At 33.4% G+C, this 17,018-nt stretch overlaps 1 protein-coding gene across 9 annotated transcripts in view; it reads right to left on the bottom strand.

The window, feature by feature from the left end:
* LOC116915655 (methyltransferase-like protein 24) overlaps positions 1-17,018 on the bottom strand; it is a 49,829-nt gene that overhangs the window by 8,956 nt on the left and 23,855 nt on the right. The window contains exons 1-3 of one of the 9 annotated variants that reach the window (XM_045180799.1): positions 7,718-7,838; positions 3,248-4,220; positions 766-902 (exon numbers count right to left, since the gene is read on the bottom strand). In XM_045180799.1, the coding sequence (XP_045036734.1) occupies positions 898-902; positions 3,248-4,220; positions 7,718-7,768 (1,029 nt within the window). In that variant the 5' untranslated portion in view covers positions 7,769-7,838 and the 3' untranslated portion in view covers positions 766-897. Of the gene's footprint in view, positions 1-765; positions 903-2,862; positions 4,221-7,717; positions 7,870-8,319; positions 8,447-17,018 lie in introns of those variants that run through there. The other 8 variants (XM_045180798.1, XM_045180803.1, XM_045180804.1 and 5 more) reach the window with 8 other exon arrangements.

The following is a 17,018-nucleotide window of genomic DNA, read 5'->3' as shown; positions in this document are numbered from 1 at the left end:
AGCCTTTTTGGATTCAGAAGACAGCCCCTTGTATGCGCCAAGGGCTTCCAGATGATTTTGATAGCTTTTTTTTTCAACAAGATATATGAAGATATCTGAGGGAGCAATTTTTGGAACAATTGGACAACAGTCTAAACCGTGTTTCCACAGAGAATTAGGAATACAATATGGACAATCACTCTTAAACATTTGTACTTTTCCAAATAACGTGTTTTGGCCTCAATACTAAGTTCACTGGCATAATTAGACAGTGACATAGTTAAACACTAACACTATAACGAACTAATATATAAATAAAACACATCAGAACTTCAAAACAACCCCCTTTTCTATCACTGTTTTTTTTTTTTAATTAATATTTTGCAGAACTACACAAATCACTCGTAGCAGACGAAAAAATACATGAGTTGCTGCGTTTCACGATTTCAACAAATCTTAAAAAAGATGTCGAACAGCCCTATACCCCAAAGTTTGTACACTCAAATGTTTTACAGAGAAAATTATGACTTGTTCTTGCGCCACCAAGGGCGCTTATAACTAAAAGTCAGTTATTTAATCTAATGAATTTCTGGGTTTTAGATCCACGCTTAGAATTTTTTAAGTGTTTTTAGTGATTTTGTATAACCACATAAAAATATGCCACTTAAATTTTTTTTAAATACATTTTGTACGATTATTTTTTTTATGTATTAAAAACTTTAGCTGCAAAATTACATGATTGTAAATGTATCAAAAAATTTTCAGAAAAATTTCCGATCACCTTACCTATCTTATCCGCATTTATTATGAATTAGGTTGTTTGATGATATCTAATGTCGCGTAGCGGTAGAGTAGAAGACTGCCAATATAAAGTTGTATGGTTCCATTCCCACCATCGATAAATCCTTTTGCCAAAAATTAACCTAAAATTAGGTTGTTTTTAAAAATACTGAATTTTTCAGTAGCCTGTTAAAATTGAGTATCTTATAGAAATTAAGTACGAAAAAAAATCTAGTTGCTGGCCTTTTTTAGGTATGGAAAAATAAGTAGGGGAGAGTGGGGCTAGTTGGCAGGAGGGCAAGTTAGCAATTCCTAATTTAGAAGAATTGTGTGAAAGAGGTTTTATTGAAATAATTCATAGTCAAAGATGTTTATCGTGCGCACATTTGTGCAACGTTTTATAAATTTATCCCAAATGGTTTAGGAAATAGCATATGCATATAATTTTTAAAAATATTAGTTTTATAGAAAATTGTGTTCTCTATTGAACTGTAACAATGGATTTGTTTTAATCAATTACAAAGGAGTAATAAAAATTTTTATTTGAATAAACCCCGGTTTGGGGCAAGTTGATACATTGCAACATGGGGCATGTCAGCATAGGCATTATACATGCTTATGTATAGTAGGGGAGGGTGGGGCTAGTTGGTACAATTTTTTTAATTTCTTCTCTGGTTTCTTTAATTTTTCATATTTTGACATCTAAAAAATTGTAAAAGAAAGCTCAGATAACCAGCTTTCTCGTGCTATTTTTTAATTTGATCTACGTTGAAGAATTCTTATCGAAATCAACGTTCAAAAAGCTAGAAAAAATTTGCCTACATGCCCCACTAACGGGGTAAGTTGGCAGTGGTAGTGGGTAAGTTGGCCCCATGTATTTTAAATACGGATTTCAGTGAAATGTTGATGTTGTAAACAAACTAGAATAACATTACAATAAACAAAAATCCTATAGTTATTTTAGAGTGGGAAACTCAGAAATAAGTTGTGATAACTTATATAAGGATTAATAGCCTTAAATGCAAAAAATAAAAAATTATATACATAATTCAAGGAAACATTTCACAGGTGAACATCGTATAAAGAGAAACACTTAAAATTTGCCAAATTTTGGCCCTTAATGCATACCACTGTTCACCATAAGTCATATCTAGCAAAAATTAGACTAACAATTCCCTGACATTTTGACAGGCCATGTACTATACATATGCATGTATAATGCCTATGCCGACATGCCCCATGTTGCAATGTATCAACTGGCCCCAACCCGGGGTTTATTAAAATAAAAATTTTTATTACTCCTTTGTAATTGATTAAAACAAATCCATTGTTACAGTTCGATAGAGGACACAATTTTCTATAAAACTAATATTTTTAAAAAATTATATGCATACCAAGAAAAGATAAAATTGATGAATACCAAGCATGCAACTATTGTGGATTTGACGCAAAAAATTTCGTTATTTTCTATTTCCTAAACTATTTGGGATAAATTCATAAAACTTTGCACAAATGTGCGCACGATAAACATCTTTGACTATGAATTATTTCAATAAAACCTCTTTCACACAATTCGTCTAAATTAAGAATTGCAAACTTGCCCTCCTGCCGACTAGCCCCACTCTCCCCTACAGTACATGGCCTGTCAAAATGTCAGGGAATTGTAAGTCGAATTTTTGCTAGATATGACTTATGATGAACAGTGGTATGCATTAGAGGCCAAAATTTGGCACATTTTAGGTGTTTCACTTTATACGATGTTCACCTGTGAAATGTTTGCCTGAATTATGTATATTATTTTTTATTTTTTGCATTTAAGGCTATTAATCTTTATGTAAGTTATCACAACTTATTTCTGAGTTTCCCACTCTAAAAGAACTATAGGATTTTTGTTTATTGTAATTTTATTCTAGTTTGTTTACAACATCAACATTTCACTGAAATCCGTATTTGAAATACATGGGGCCAACTTACCCCACTAGGCCAATACCACTGCCAACTTACCCCGTTAGTGGGGCATGTAGGCAAATTTTTTTTAGCTTTTTGAACGTTGATTTCGATATGAATTCTTCAACGTTGATCAAATTAAAAAATAGATCAAGAAAGCTGGTTATCTGAGCTTTCTTTTACAATTTTTTGGGTGTCAAAATATGAAACATTAAAGAAATCAGAGAAGAAATAAAAAAAAAATTTTACCAACTAGCCCCACCCTCCCCTATTTAGTCGCCGCTGTGTATGGGGGATGGCGGCTTACAGGCCGCCCCGACAAGGTAAAACCAAAATAATATTCAGCTATCCCAGAACTCGTTTGAGAAATGTTTTACGGTTTGAGGACAATGCTGAGATAAAAGAAGAGAATGCAATATTTCCTGGTTTGAATTACTTCGTCCTATTAAATGTGGGTAAGATTTCCATTTAATCAGAGAGGCAATGTTATCATCTACCGTGTTCTTTATCATTAATCGTAGAGCTTTGTCCACTTGCTTACTTTTGTTTGTGGCAATATATTTATCCAAGGCTAAAACCACTGGCCGCCAAATTAATGACTCGAACTGTGGCAGGAATACATCTCGTCGATCAAGTAACTGGAGATCTTGACAGAGATTTTTATCGTTCTCTCCTATGCATATATTTGCAACGCTGTCGTGAAAGGCGGCAGTAAGTATTTTGTTTACAGGAGAAAACGGATCATAAGCTGACTGGCCTAAATTCAGGATTACATCGTCACTCAGACGATGCCCGTAGACTAGATGAAAAATTTCATTTGTCACTATGTTTACGACACCGTCTCCTGTCTGACTGACCTCTTCATCATTTTTCATTAAAAAATTCCACCATTTAAGCGCATTCAATGGCTTTAGAGTGATAATGGTGTCAAGGTCAATGAAAAGACCACCTCCTCGGAAAAGGGAAACTATACTGGAAAAGCCAGAAACATGGGAATCTCGATGAGGACTTTTTCGCCATTCTCCCTTGTTGTACCAGCCAAATAATGCCGTATTTCTGAAATATTCACTTTCTTTGAAGAAAATAATTTCCAGATTTTGATAATGTCTTAAAACTGAGTATAAAGAAGAGTTCTTTTTCAGGTTCTTTAGTTCCATAACTTTTGGTTGATTATAGGAAGACGGCATTCTCATAAAGATTTGTATTGTTCGGTTGCAATTGTGTCTAGCACAGGACTCTGCCGCACAACTCTGTTTTGCGTTTAAGTCGGCACTGTCAGTTACCCCATGCATAAAGATGCGTTGATTATTCACCAACTCCCAAGCCTCTGGCTGCCATTGAAATATATATGTTGCATTCCTTCTATCAGTTCTGATAGGAAAAGTTGACGTAGGCGTACATGGTCTATGTCTGAAACCAATATAATGCAGTTGACGATAACAAACCATCCAGTAGACAATGAAAGGTAGAAGGCCGAGTAAACAAGAGGTTAAATGAAACATGTTGAATGGTTGCTGTAAAAGTAAAATCAGAGTTCAGCTGATTACAGTTGAACGTGTAAGGTAGAAACGCGTAAGCTATTCGTGACATTTTTCCAGTCTAAACTTTCTCAAAAATGCTTAATTGGGTTTTAAGTTACGTATACATACTTCCATTTACGTTACAGAATTTACATGATTTACCACGTTGCCCGACTAAATTCGCAAACTACTTAGAGAAAAAAAAATTCATTTTAAATTTGAATGCGCTTCATCGAACAAAAATCTTCAAATGTCGCCTAGGTGTAACCCTCGTTAAATGCATAATATCAGAGCGAAAGGTGCATCAGTAAAAGAAAAGGGGGGATTAAAGGGCGGGCTAAATAGCCCATTTTTGAATTTTGCTGGCAATCGTCGAATAATTTAATAAAAATTAAATATTTTATCTCGTGACATAATCATTAAGTGCATGCATATAAAAAGCTACGTCAATAGGCTAAATCACCAAAGGTTCAAGAAAGAAAACTTAAATTTCCAGCATATTCCAACTCCATGATTTTCACCACTCAAATTTCAAATATTCTTTTATTGTGTCTCATGTAGCCTAGAAGTGAGTGTGGTTGAGGAAAATCCATATTTTTGTTTGTTTTCTCACATCAATTTGACTCTGGTAATTTTTATTATATAGATAACAAATTTATTTTTTAATTTTGTGGAATCTCCTTCAACAACGTTCTATATAACAAGTAAACATGATCACAAAATAATTTATAACAAGAAATTAAAATTAATTTCGAGTTTAAATAAATATAATAATATCATCTGAGAATTAAGCTATCTAACAATATAAATAATGTACAGGAAAACGAGAGAAATGCAGCCAAAAAATACGTTTACTCACGAGACTCATTAAATCTCCTTAAGCACCCATATTAAAACCGCCACCGAGTTCGTATAAAACGAGAAATTTTTATTTTAATATAACTGACAACTCTGTATGTTTACATTCTTTATTCCATAAATCAAAAATCAAAAATCAGATTCAAAATCAGAATTGAAAATAAAAATAAAAAACAAATCCTATCCTAATTTTGCTCAACCCCATCCCCGGTAGACAAAGAGGTCCCCTTATCGGCTTTTTCATGGCGGGTCGGGTCGGTTCCCCGATTAGAACCAATCCGTGTCAATTCTTACTAAACAACGATTTTTTTTTGAAAATCAATTTATAAAATTGACTCGAATAAAATGTATTCAAAAATAAAAAAAATCAAGATAAAAAACCATTAAAAAAAGGATTCAAATGAAAAATCACGAAAAATTGATTCAATGATGATTCATGATTTAGGGGAGGGTGGGGCTAGTTGGTACAATTTTTTTAATTTCTTCTCTGGTTTCTTTAATTTTTCATATTTTGACATCTAAAAAATTGTAAAAGAAAGCTCAGATAACCAGCTTTCTCGTGCTATTTTTTAATTTGATCTACGTTGAAGAATTCTTATCGAAATCAACATTCAAAAAGCTAAAAAAAATTTGCCTACATGCCCCACTAACGGGGTAAGTTGGCAGTGGTAGTGGGGTAAGTTGGCCCCATGTATTTTAAATACGGATTTCAGTGAAATGTTGATGTTGTAAACAAACTAGAATAACATTACAATAAACAAAAATCCTATAGTTCTTTTAGAGTGGGAAACTCAGAAATAAGTTGTGATAACTTAAATAAAGATTAATAGCCTTAAATGCAAAAAATAAAAAATAATATACATAATTCAGGCAAACATTTCACAGGTGAACATCGTATAAAGAGAAACACTTAAAATTTGCCAAATTTTGGCCCTTAATGCATACCACTGTTCACCATAAGTCATATCTAGCAAAAATTAGACTAACAATTCCCTGACATTTTGACAGGCCATGTACTATACATATGCATGTATAATGCCTATGCCGACATGCCCCATGTTGCAATGTATCAACTTGCCCCAACCCGGGGTTTATTAAAATAAAAATTTTTATTACTCCTTTGTAATTGATTAAAACAAATCCATTGTTACAGTTCGATAGAAGACACAATTTTCTATAAAACTAATATTTTTAAAAAATTATATGCATACCAAGAAAAGATAAAATTGATGAATACCAAGCACGCAACTATTGTGGATTTGACGCAAAAAATTTCGTTATTTTCTATTTCCTAAACTATTTGGGATAAATTCATAAAACTTTGCACAAATGTGCGCACGATAAACATCTTTGACTATGAATTATTTCAATAAAACCTCTTTCACACAATTCGTCTAAATTAAGAATTGCAAACTTGCCCTCCTGCCAACTAGCCCCACTCTCCCCTATATCAAAATTTGATTTATACCAAAACTGATACGCCGATCCCTGGGTCGGAGAAATGCAAAAAAGGAGGAAATTGTACAAGTGTACATTCTGTTGGGCGGATGCTGTATGTACCTTTAATTCTCTCTTGGTTTACCAAGGAGGTCTACAGGAACTTTATTCCAGCACTCCCTTTTTCTGAGTTGATAGCATAATAGTAAATAAGATATTAACTAATATCTTCTAAATGGCATTATAGATCTTGATGTTGGATAGCTAGTAATTGGTGTCTCGTGGCACTACTAATTATTAATACAAAATTTTAATTTATTATTTTTGGGATCAACGTGCCATTTCGTGTTTTCCGGGGAAAAAATGAGTGGAGCAACACATTCCACATTTCAAAGATCACCGTGTTTCCTCAATGTATCAACTGATAGTTATTGGGGGGTCAGCGCCACCAGTGGCTAATATTGTAGCTAACAAGTAAAAGATCAGTTCGCCAGCCATAAAACAACCTCGTCCTTCGTTGTGAACGTATGTATTTGAGAGACTCACTATCCAACGGAAATGGTCATCTTATACACCTTATACTATTGCTTTAGTCTTGAATTGGTGAGATGCATGGTGCCATAAAATACGATACCCGACAAATAGGGTATCGTGGGGGTCTCCTCGGCTTTTTAAAGCCGAGGAGAAGGTGGCGTTAGTAAGTTAATCAGTTAGTCAATGAGTTAGTCAATTGTGTTGCTAGCTAAGTATCAAATTGGTGTGTCTGTCGCTTAGTGAGTCCCTTTTTTTCTTTCTGTTTTCGCTTAGTTTGTTTTCCTGTGAAGTTTGTCGGAATGAGAGGGATTATAGCAAAGCATGGCAACTTCTTTTAAATAGTAAAAAAAAACATAAAAAAAATGAAGGTGATAAGTGTTGACGTCTTAAGTTTCTTAAAAGAAATTGCTGTTGAACTTTAATTTTTTTGTAGTGTTGTACTATTTTGTTTTCAACATCAATGTATGGCAAGATTCCCATTTGAAATACATGAGGACTACTTAGCCCGTTAGTCTACCAGTATATTTAGTGCAATTTTTTACAGTGCAATCATTTTTAAATTTTTTTAAATTTTGCCACAGATAAAAGGAGAAAGATAGAAAAAAAAAGAAGTGAAACTTGCATGTTCATTGAATTATTTTAAGTCTAGAATACTTAGCTACCATTTTTTGGGTCCAAACTTGAAGTAAGATTTGCAGATTCGAATTAGCCATGTGTTGCTGAGCAAACCGAAAGAGTAAAAAGAAATGGAACCACCTAACTATTTTTCCCCGATTGTGGTTGCGCCGCATTTTATACACAGTGGCGGTAGAGTACTTATTTTTCATACTTAATAAAAGCCAATTCTACTTATTTAATTATCATACTTAAATTTTTCTCCTACTTATCTGTAATTACGAGCTTCGTATTTAAGAATAAGTACACTTAAAAACGAAAAAAATTTAGTCTTCGGTGGAAATTGGACCCTAGACCTCTATGCAACATTGCAGCTAATCAACCGCTCTAACCACTCTACTATATTTTAAACTTAATAATATCTTATTTTGCTATGTATATCGGAGATTCAAATAAGAACTGAGAATAAATTTTTTTCCTCACAAAAATGTTTTCTAAACGGAAAACGCCCTCGTTCCCAACGTGCATTAAGTCATGTGAAAATATTTCAGTTGGATTAACGTACCCTAGTCTATTGAGTGGGCATCGACGATTCACACCACAGGTCGTAGAAAGAGCTTTTCTTTCATATTAATATTAAAAAACTTACCTTGTTTCTTAATTGACGTTTGTAGCAGAAGGTATCAGCTAATATGCAGACTACACGGTGTGTGAGGTAACGAAGGCGACGGGAAATTGAAATAAAAGTATGAAAGCAGCTGCTTTTCCATAAAATACTGAAATGAAAAGTTTTTTTTACAAATAAGTATGTAAAAAAAAAAATACGTTGAGTTATGGCACTTTATTTTTTAAAAGTACTTAATTCATTTAAAAACACTTATCTAAAAACTTTTACAATTTGTTTAAGTATGTTCAATGTGATAAGTATAATAATTTTAGTTTAAGTATGGTAAAAACGAATAAAAGTATGTAGGGTAAAAACGCGAATTCGGACACCGTTTTGGCTAAGAGACTTCCTTATGGGAAATGTGTGTATGGCCGATCTGCTAATTCCGGACAAATTTTCTAATTCACCGGACATTTTTGCTAATTTCGGAAAGTAATATTTTTAAAAACGAATTGATTCATTCGATTCAATTTCTTATTCTTAATCGAATCGCTTAAGACATTAAAGGGGATGCAATGAGAAAAAAACGAGATATTAATGATTAAAGTAATCATAACAATGATCTGTCAAAATGAAATGTCGTCTGCCCAAACCCAAAATACACTAGATCGGCACTCTTCCAAAACACAGAATTCTATTTAATTAATACATCAATTAATTTATCTCAATAAGAAGCCAATAGTTTAAAAATTAAAAGATATAAATTTAAAAATTTTTAAGTGGTGAAAATTTCAAGAAAATTGCGTTGAAACTACGGCAAGTTTGGCTTAATGTCCGATATTACAAATCATAAAAATGCCTCCTAAATTGACATTTCATCGACCATTATTGATATCACTACATTCGTTAGGATGGCCTCTGTTGAACTGTGGAAATCGTAATGTTTAAAGTCTTGGTATATTTATAAAATGAGTGATTGCGTTTCTCCTTTTTCACCTAAGCCACCGTGTTGCTAATTCCGGACAGCAGACTACAGCAGACGACACAAAATGACATGCTATTTATTTCACAGTATTAATATTATAATAGCTCAGCGGTAGAGTACATTGCTGTCAACAATGAGTTCGTTGGTTCAACACTCATGGTGGATAAATCATTTTTTTTATTTCCTTATATTTTGTGTACTTAGGGAAAACTTTGAATCACTTAATATGTCTTAAACTTACGTTAACCTTATTAATATTCATATGGTTAGATACCCTGAAAGTGCCTTTACAAAAAAGTTCAATTTGTTGTCCATGTTTGATGAAAAATGTTCATCCAATTCGCGATTGCTTTCTCATTTTTTTTACATAAGCTCCCGTGTTGCTAATTCCGGACAGTACACTGCAGCAGAAGGCACAAAATGACATGGTTTTTATTTCACTACGAAAACAAACGTGATAGCTTAGTGGCAAGGTGTTGGGCTGCAGACTGAAAGGTCTTTGGTTCAATTCTTGTATAATACATTACAAATATTTTTTTTCAAATTTTCGTTTTTTGCCTATTATTGGAACATTTTTTAAATCACTTAATATCTCTTAAACTTACATTAACCTTGCTAATTTTTGTATGGTTAGATTCCCTAAAGTGTCTTTTACAAAACACCTCAATTTTTATTTCATTTTGGATGGAAAATGTTTATCCAATTCGCGATTGCAATATTAATTTTTTTACATAAGATCCTGTGTTGCTAATTCCGGACACTACACTGCAGCAGAAGGCACAAAATGACATTCTTTTTATTTAACTATAAATACAACCGTGATAGCTTAGTGGTAAGGTGTTGCGCTATGAACTGAAAGGGCTTTGGTTCAATACTCGTATAGTCTATCATAAAAATTATTTATTGTCAAATTTTCGTTTTTTGCGTATTATTGGAACATTTTTTAAATCGCTTAATATTTCCTAAACTTACATTGACCTCACTAATATTTGTATGGTTAGATTCCCTGAAGTGTCCTTTGCAAGACAGCTCAATTTTTATTCCATTTTGAATGGAAAATGTTTATCCAATTCACGATTGCATTCTAACTTTTTTTACATAAGCTCCCGTGTTGCTAATTCCGGACAGTACATTGCAGCAGAAGGCAGAAAATGACGTGCTTTTTATTTGAGCATTATAACAACTATGTTAGGTTAGTGGTAAGGTGTTTGGCTGCAAACTGAAAGATCGTTGGTTTAATACTCGTTGAGAACATTGAAATTTCTTTTTTCAAATTTTCGTTTTTTTTCGTATTATTGGAACATTTTTAAAATCACTTAATATCTCTGAAACTTACATTAACCTTACTAATTTTTGTATGGTTAGCTTCCCTTAGGTGTCCTTTACAAAACAGTTCAATTTTTATTTCTTTCTGGATGGAAAAAGTTCATACAATTCGCGATTACAATTTTAATTTTTTTACATAAGCTCCTGTGTTGCTAATTCCGGACACTACACTGCAGCAGAAGGCACAAAATGACATCCTTTTTATTTAACTTCAAATACAACTGTGATAGCTTAGTGGTAAGGTGTTGGGCTGTAAACTGAAAGGGCTTTTGTTCAATACTTGTGTAATCTATTACAAAAATTATTTTATCTCAAATTTTCGTTTTTTGCGTATTATTGGAACATTTTTTAAATCACTTAATATTTCTTAAACTTACACTAACCTCACTGATATTTGTATGGTTAGATTCTCTGAAGTGTCCTTTACAAGACAGCTCAATTTTTATTCCATTTTTAATGGAAAATGATCATCCAATTCGAAATTGTATTCTCATTTTTATTTACATAAGCTCACGTGTTGCTAATTGCGGACAGTACACTGCAGCAGATGACACAAAATTAAAAGCTTTTATTGTTGTAATTTAATATCAGTGATAGCTCAGCGGTAAGGTGTTGGCGTCCTAACACTATATTCAATGGTTTAATACTCTTCGAGACGATTATTTTTTTTTGTGTCTTTTTCCTTTTTATGCGAATTTTTTGTAACATTTTTAAGTCGCTTAATATGTCTTAAACTTAATCTATCCTAACTAATATTTATATGGTAACATTCCCTGAAATTGCCTTTACAAGACAATTCAATTTGTTGTCTATATGTTTGCGGTAAAATGTTCATCAAATTCACGATTGCCTTCTCATTTTTTTTACATAAGTCCTCGTGTTGCTAATTCCGGACAGTATACTGCTGCAGACGACGTAAAATTACCCTGCTATTCATACTATCCGAATGAGGTCTACAGCAGCATAGTGGTAAGGTGTTGCGCTGGCAATAAAAGATTTAATGGTTCAATACCCATGCGGAATTTTAAAAAAATTTCTTCAAATTTCATTGTATTTCTAATTTTCTAAAAATTTTTAAGTCGCTTTTTATGTCTTAAACTTACATTATCCTAGCCAATATTGATATGGTTAGATTCCCAGAAGTGTCTTTTATAAAACTATTCCATTCGGTAGCACATTTGTTGCATAAAATTCATCAAATTCGTTATTGCATTTAATTTTTTTACATAAGCTCCCGTGTTGCTAATTCCGGACAGTAGCCTACAGCAGATGTCACAAAGTCACATGCTTTTATTGTTGTTGATAGATATCTGTCGTAGCGCAGCGGTATGGTGTTGGGCTCATAACACTAACTACATTGGTTCAATACGCATTGAAATGCAAAAATTATTTTGTTTCCTTTTTATGCGTATTTTTTTTTAATTTTTAAGTCGCTCAATATGTCTTAAACTTAAATTACCCTAGCCAATATTGATACGGTTACATTACCTGAAGTGTCTTTTATAAAACTATTCCATTCGGTAGTACATTTGTTGCATAAAATTCATCTAATTCGTTATTGCATTCTCATTTTTTTACATAAGCTCCCGTGTTGCTAATTCCGGACAGTTGATACAGCAGATGACACAAAATGACATGCTTATATTGTTATTGACAAATATCTGTGATAGGTTAGGGGTAAGATGTTGGGTTGTTGGGTACGGTGTTGGGCTCATGACAATAAGTTCAATGGTTCAATACTTACTGAGAGGCTAAAATAATTTTGTTTTTTTTCTTTTTATTCGTATTTTTTGTTTTGTTAGCAACACGGGAGCTTATGTAACAAAAATGAGAATGCAATTACGAATTAGATGAATTTTATGCAACAAATGTACTACCGAATGGAATAGTTTTATAAAAGACACTACAGGGAAGGTAACCGTATCAATATTGGCTAGGGTAATTTAAGTTTAAGACATATTGAGCGACTTAAAAATTTAACAAAAAATAAGCAAAAAAAGAAAATTAGAAAAAGTAATATTTTGGCATCAATCAGTATTGAACCATCGAACCTAGTGTTATGATCCCAACACCCTGCCGCTGAGCTATAACAGAAATCTGTGAACAATAATAAAAGCATGTCATTTTGTGTAGTCTGCTGCAGTCTGCTGTCCGGAATTAGCATCATGGGAGCTTATGCAAAAAAATAAAAGGAAACTCAATTACAGAAATGTAAGGGATTTCACTAAAATCCCTCTTACACCTGGGCAAAGGGGTAAAACAAAAGTTAAATAGTTAAATCTATTGGTATTTTGTTAAAATTTCTACGAAAATATATGTGTCCGAATAAGAGAGAACATTTTCGAAAGGGTTAGCCGTTTCGTAGTTAACAGGGCATAGTAAAATTAGGGAATTGTCTTCTAAAAAACCAAAACCCTATTGACTTTAAGATTATTTAATTTTTTATGAATCAGTGAAAATTTATTTTATAAAAGAGTTTTATGGATGTGCTCAGGCTAGATCCAGAGTCATTAATGTATTTTTCTGTGAATTGCGTCAAAAGGACACAAAAAAACATAAAAACATTGTATATTAATCGATTCGTCTTAAAATTCTGCGTCGATTGATGTAAAGATATCAACAAAAAATTTTTTCCAAAAAAAAAAAAAAAAATGTGTCCGACATTAGCATTGTCTGTCCGAAATTAGCAAAACTGGGTGTCTCTTTATATTGCTGAAATTATGATTAATTTTGCACTTCATTAGCCAGACTTGGACGCATTTTAAAGAGCTTTTTATATTCTACAATTAGTATAATTATTTTAAGGATTCATACATTTTTTTCTTTGATATTCTTTGTGCCGTCGGAGAGTTAGCTAGTAGCTAGTACACAATCTAGACAGATCGCCCGTAAGCAAAACGACTAGATTTTATTTAGCATTTTCTCGGGTATTATAAGGATTTATAAGTTGTTTTTTAGTTGAATAACACATTTCCCCTTTTACTTTTGATTTTTACCATTAGATTTTGTATTAAATCTTCTTTGCGACTGCAATAACAGTAAGGGAAAAAATGTATTTTTGTGTCCGGAATTAGAAAGAACCTGCCCTGTGTCCGAATTCGCGTTTTTACCCTAATTTTCTTCTTTCAGTACGCTAAAATTCCTACTTGAATTTTAAAGTGCTGTTCAGTGCACAGAAAACACTTAAATGGGGGAAAATAAGTACTCTTCAACCGCTGTGTAGCCTTGGCACGGGGAGAATGGGGAGGGAGGAAGAGGAATGGGGTTTGCGTAATATGTGTACTGCTGCTGCTACCTTTACCGTCTACGACGACTACTCCACAGTGTTCTGTCGAATAAGGAAAAACATGATTCGTTTTGTAAATGAATACGAATAATGAATAACGAATAAAAAGGATGTTTTATTCGCGAATACGAATAATATTCGAATAATGAATAACGAATGAATTTTCAATTAAAATATACAGAGTCATAGACCCCTGGTTGCTCCACTATGGCTATTTTCCCTCTCAGAAAAGGGGTACCCTCTTGCGGGAACACTATAAGAAAAAACGAGGAATTTAGGTCGGAGCGTAAGAGTATATTTCCGCCTGATGCGAGCGAAACATGGCTATAAATGAGCCTGTGCGTGTAGTGAACACCAACTGACCCTTCAAGAGGCGCTCTCGTCTGGTGGAAAACGTCTAGTGTTCCCCGCATTTTGTTTGCAAGCCAACGCCTTGTCACTAAGCTATTGCACATACAATATATTGAAAATGAATAGCATGTCATTTTGCATGTAGTCTGCTGTCCGGAATTAGCAAAAAGGGAGCTTTTGTAGAAAAAAAGAGAAGAATGCAATTATAAATTACATGAATATTTTCATCAAACATAGTGTAACGAAGCCTTCAAAATATATATCTTTGCAAGATACAGTACCTACCAGAAGTCTTTGGAAGCCTGAGAGAACCTTATGCAAAAACGCCGTTTTTGCGGTTCTCTCAGTGCTACAATTTTCACCCAAATGGTACTATATTTTGTAGGTACGTTCTCATAAGTAGTGAGAACGTCCCTAATTTTTTCCGGAATTTTATTTTAATTGGAAAGGTGGGTAAAAATTCGATGAAAAAGTCTTTAGAAAGCCGAGAGGACCTTATGCAAATGACGTTACTTTGGCTTTTTATTTTTAGCAAACAGCTAGGGCTACGAAGACGTAAAAGGGCTTAAAATAAAGAGCTACGTTAGTTCTACCTGTATCCGAATTTTCAGATTTTTTTCTTTTTATTCAACGATTTTAGAGTAGGTTAAAAAATGAAATTCTGGAAATTCCTTTTTTGCGGCATCAACCAGAGTTGCCGGATTCTTAGAGATTTTTTTTTTTCCTACAGTTTTATCAGAGTAAAATAATACTATATATATAATAGAATACTATATATATATACCAGAGTAATAGAATATTATGTATAATATATATACGTTAGAGAAAAAAACCAAGGGGTTACTAAGAATTCGGCAACTCCGGTTGATGCCGCAAAAAGGGATTTCCATAATTTCGTTTTTTAACCACCTGTAAAATCGTTGGATAAAAAGAAAAAAATTTGAAAATTAGGCTACAGGTAGAGCTAACGTAGCTCTTTTTTTAAAGCCCTTATGCGTCTTCGTAGCCCTAGCTGTTTGCTAAAAAAAAGCCAAAGTGACGTCATTTGCATAAGGTCCTCTCGGCTTTCTAAAGACTTTTTCATTGAATTTTGACCCACCTTTCCCATTAAAGTAAAATTCCGGAAAAAATTAGGGACGTTCTCACTATTTATGAGAACGTACACACAAAATATAGTACCATTTAGGTGAAAATTGTAGCACTGAGAGAACCACAAAAACTTCGTTTTTGCATAAAGTTCTCTCAGGCTTCCAAAGACTTCTGGTAGGTACTGTACCTAAAATATGATCTACTTGCTTATGCTTACCTTATATTCATCTTATATTCTTATTCACTGTTATAAACGTATCTGCTAGTTGCTTCATGTGCAATCATGTTGACCTAGATAAAACTTCCGGGTTGTGACTCACGCGTGTGACGTACCTGTACGTCACGAACATCACGCCACGTTACAAGACATCTGTGATTGGCTACACGCGTGAAGTACCTATACGTCATCACAAATCATGCCATACGCGAAGATGCGATGTTTCATGGCGAACCCACTTTCTGACACGAGTTAGACAAGTGCCAGCTTGCAAGACGTTCAGTCGCCTTTAGCTTGAATTGTCACTCTTAAACAGTAGACTATTTAACTTGATGTCTTAGTTTATTCATCTTAATTCACTAGTTATTTTTCCAATTTATTTTTTCTTCTTTCCTCTTCATGCATCGCGAGTATTCAAATGATCTTTTCAACACATATTCCAAATACTATAGGGGAGACTGGAGTATGCCGGGACACCGGGTCAAGAGGGACAGTAGAGGGAAAAATAGTAGATTTTAATAAAATTAAAAATTTTTTTAGTATGTTATTTAGATACATACAATCTACTTTGGCATGAAATTTGGTTGAGTTTTGTCAATAACTGTATCAGTTATTAACAAAACTAAAAAAACGGTTTTTTTTTGTTAATTTTGTCTCCACCATTTAATGTTTCTAGAAAAAAATAATCGCAAATGGCATGTAAATTTAATATGGAAATGAAGCTTCATCATTTCTTTATTGTTAAAAACAAAAATTATGATTTTTGAACAATTATTGTAGATAATATTAACGTTTTAAAAAAATAGTCTTAATCGGGAAATCGGGACAGCTGTTTTTGACTAAAATGGGACATTAGTGGGCGGGTTTGGCCTTCAAGCCCATCAATCATCACCGAGCTCATGACGCCATTACTGTTCCTTACAATGATCACAAGCAATCGATTATTCAGCATATTAATCGATTACAATAAGCCCAACCCCCACCTATCTTGTAATAAGGGTTTTTTATCATATAAGAAAAAAAATTTATTAACACAATAATCAAACTGAAACATTTATTAACTTATAGAGTCTATGCAGTGGGACGCTATTTCAATTTTTAAAAAAATTTTTAATGAATTTTAAGGCGAAAATGGAGGACGTCCCTCACCACCCACCCTAGTGTCCTCACTTACCCCTCAAAATAGGCTCCTCCCACAAATCTAAGAAAACTTTAAAGGTCTTATATGGGAAAATGGTTTATTATTAAATTATATAAAAAATATGGGGGGTACATTACCATATGGAATACATAAAAACAAAATAATAAATTAATTTAATGATTAGTTTGGGAGATATAGGGGGAAAATGAAAACCGTCCCGGCTTACTCCAGTCTCCCCTACCCCGGGTAGGAAACAATACTGACCATTCTTAATCCAATGTTGATTTTAGGTCGGTTCACGTCGTAAATGCGTTATAAGTTACATGAGATTGGTCCATGGTTGGAA

This window comes from Daphnia magna, unplaced genomic scaffold, assembly GCF_020631705.1.
Source record: "Daphnia magna isolate NIES unplaced genomic scaffold, ASM2063170v1.1 Dm_contigs021, whole genome shotgun sequence".
NCBI classification, from domain to species: Eukaryota; Metazoa; Arthropoda; class Branchiopoda; order Diplostraca; family Daphniidae; genus Daphnia; species Daphnia magna.
This window is presented reverse-complemented; position numbering and strand designations above follow the sequence as displayed.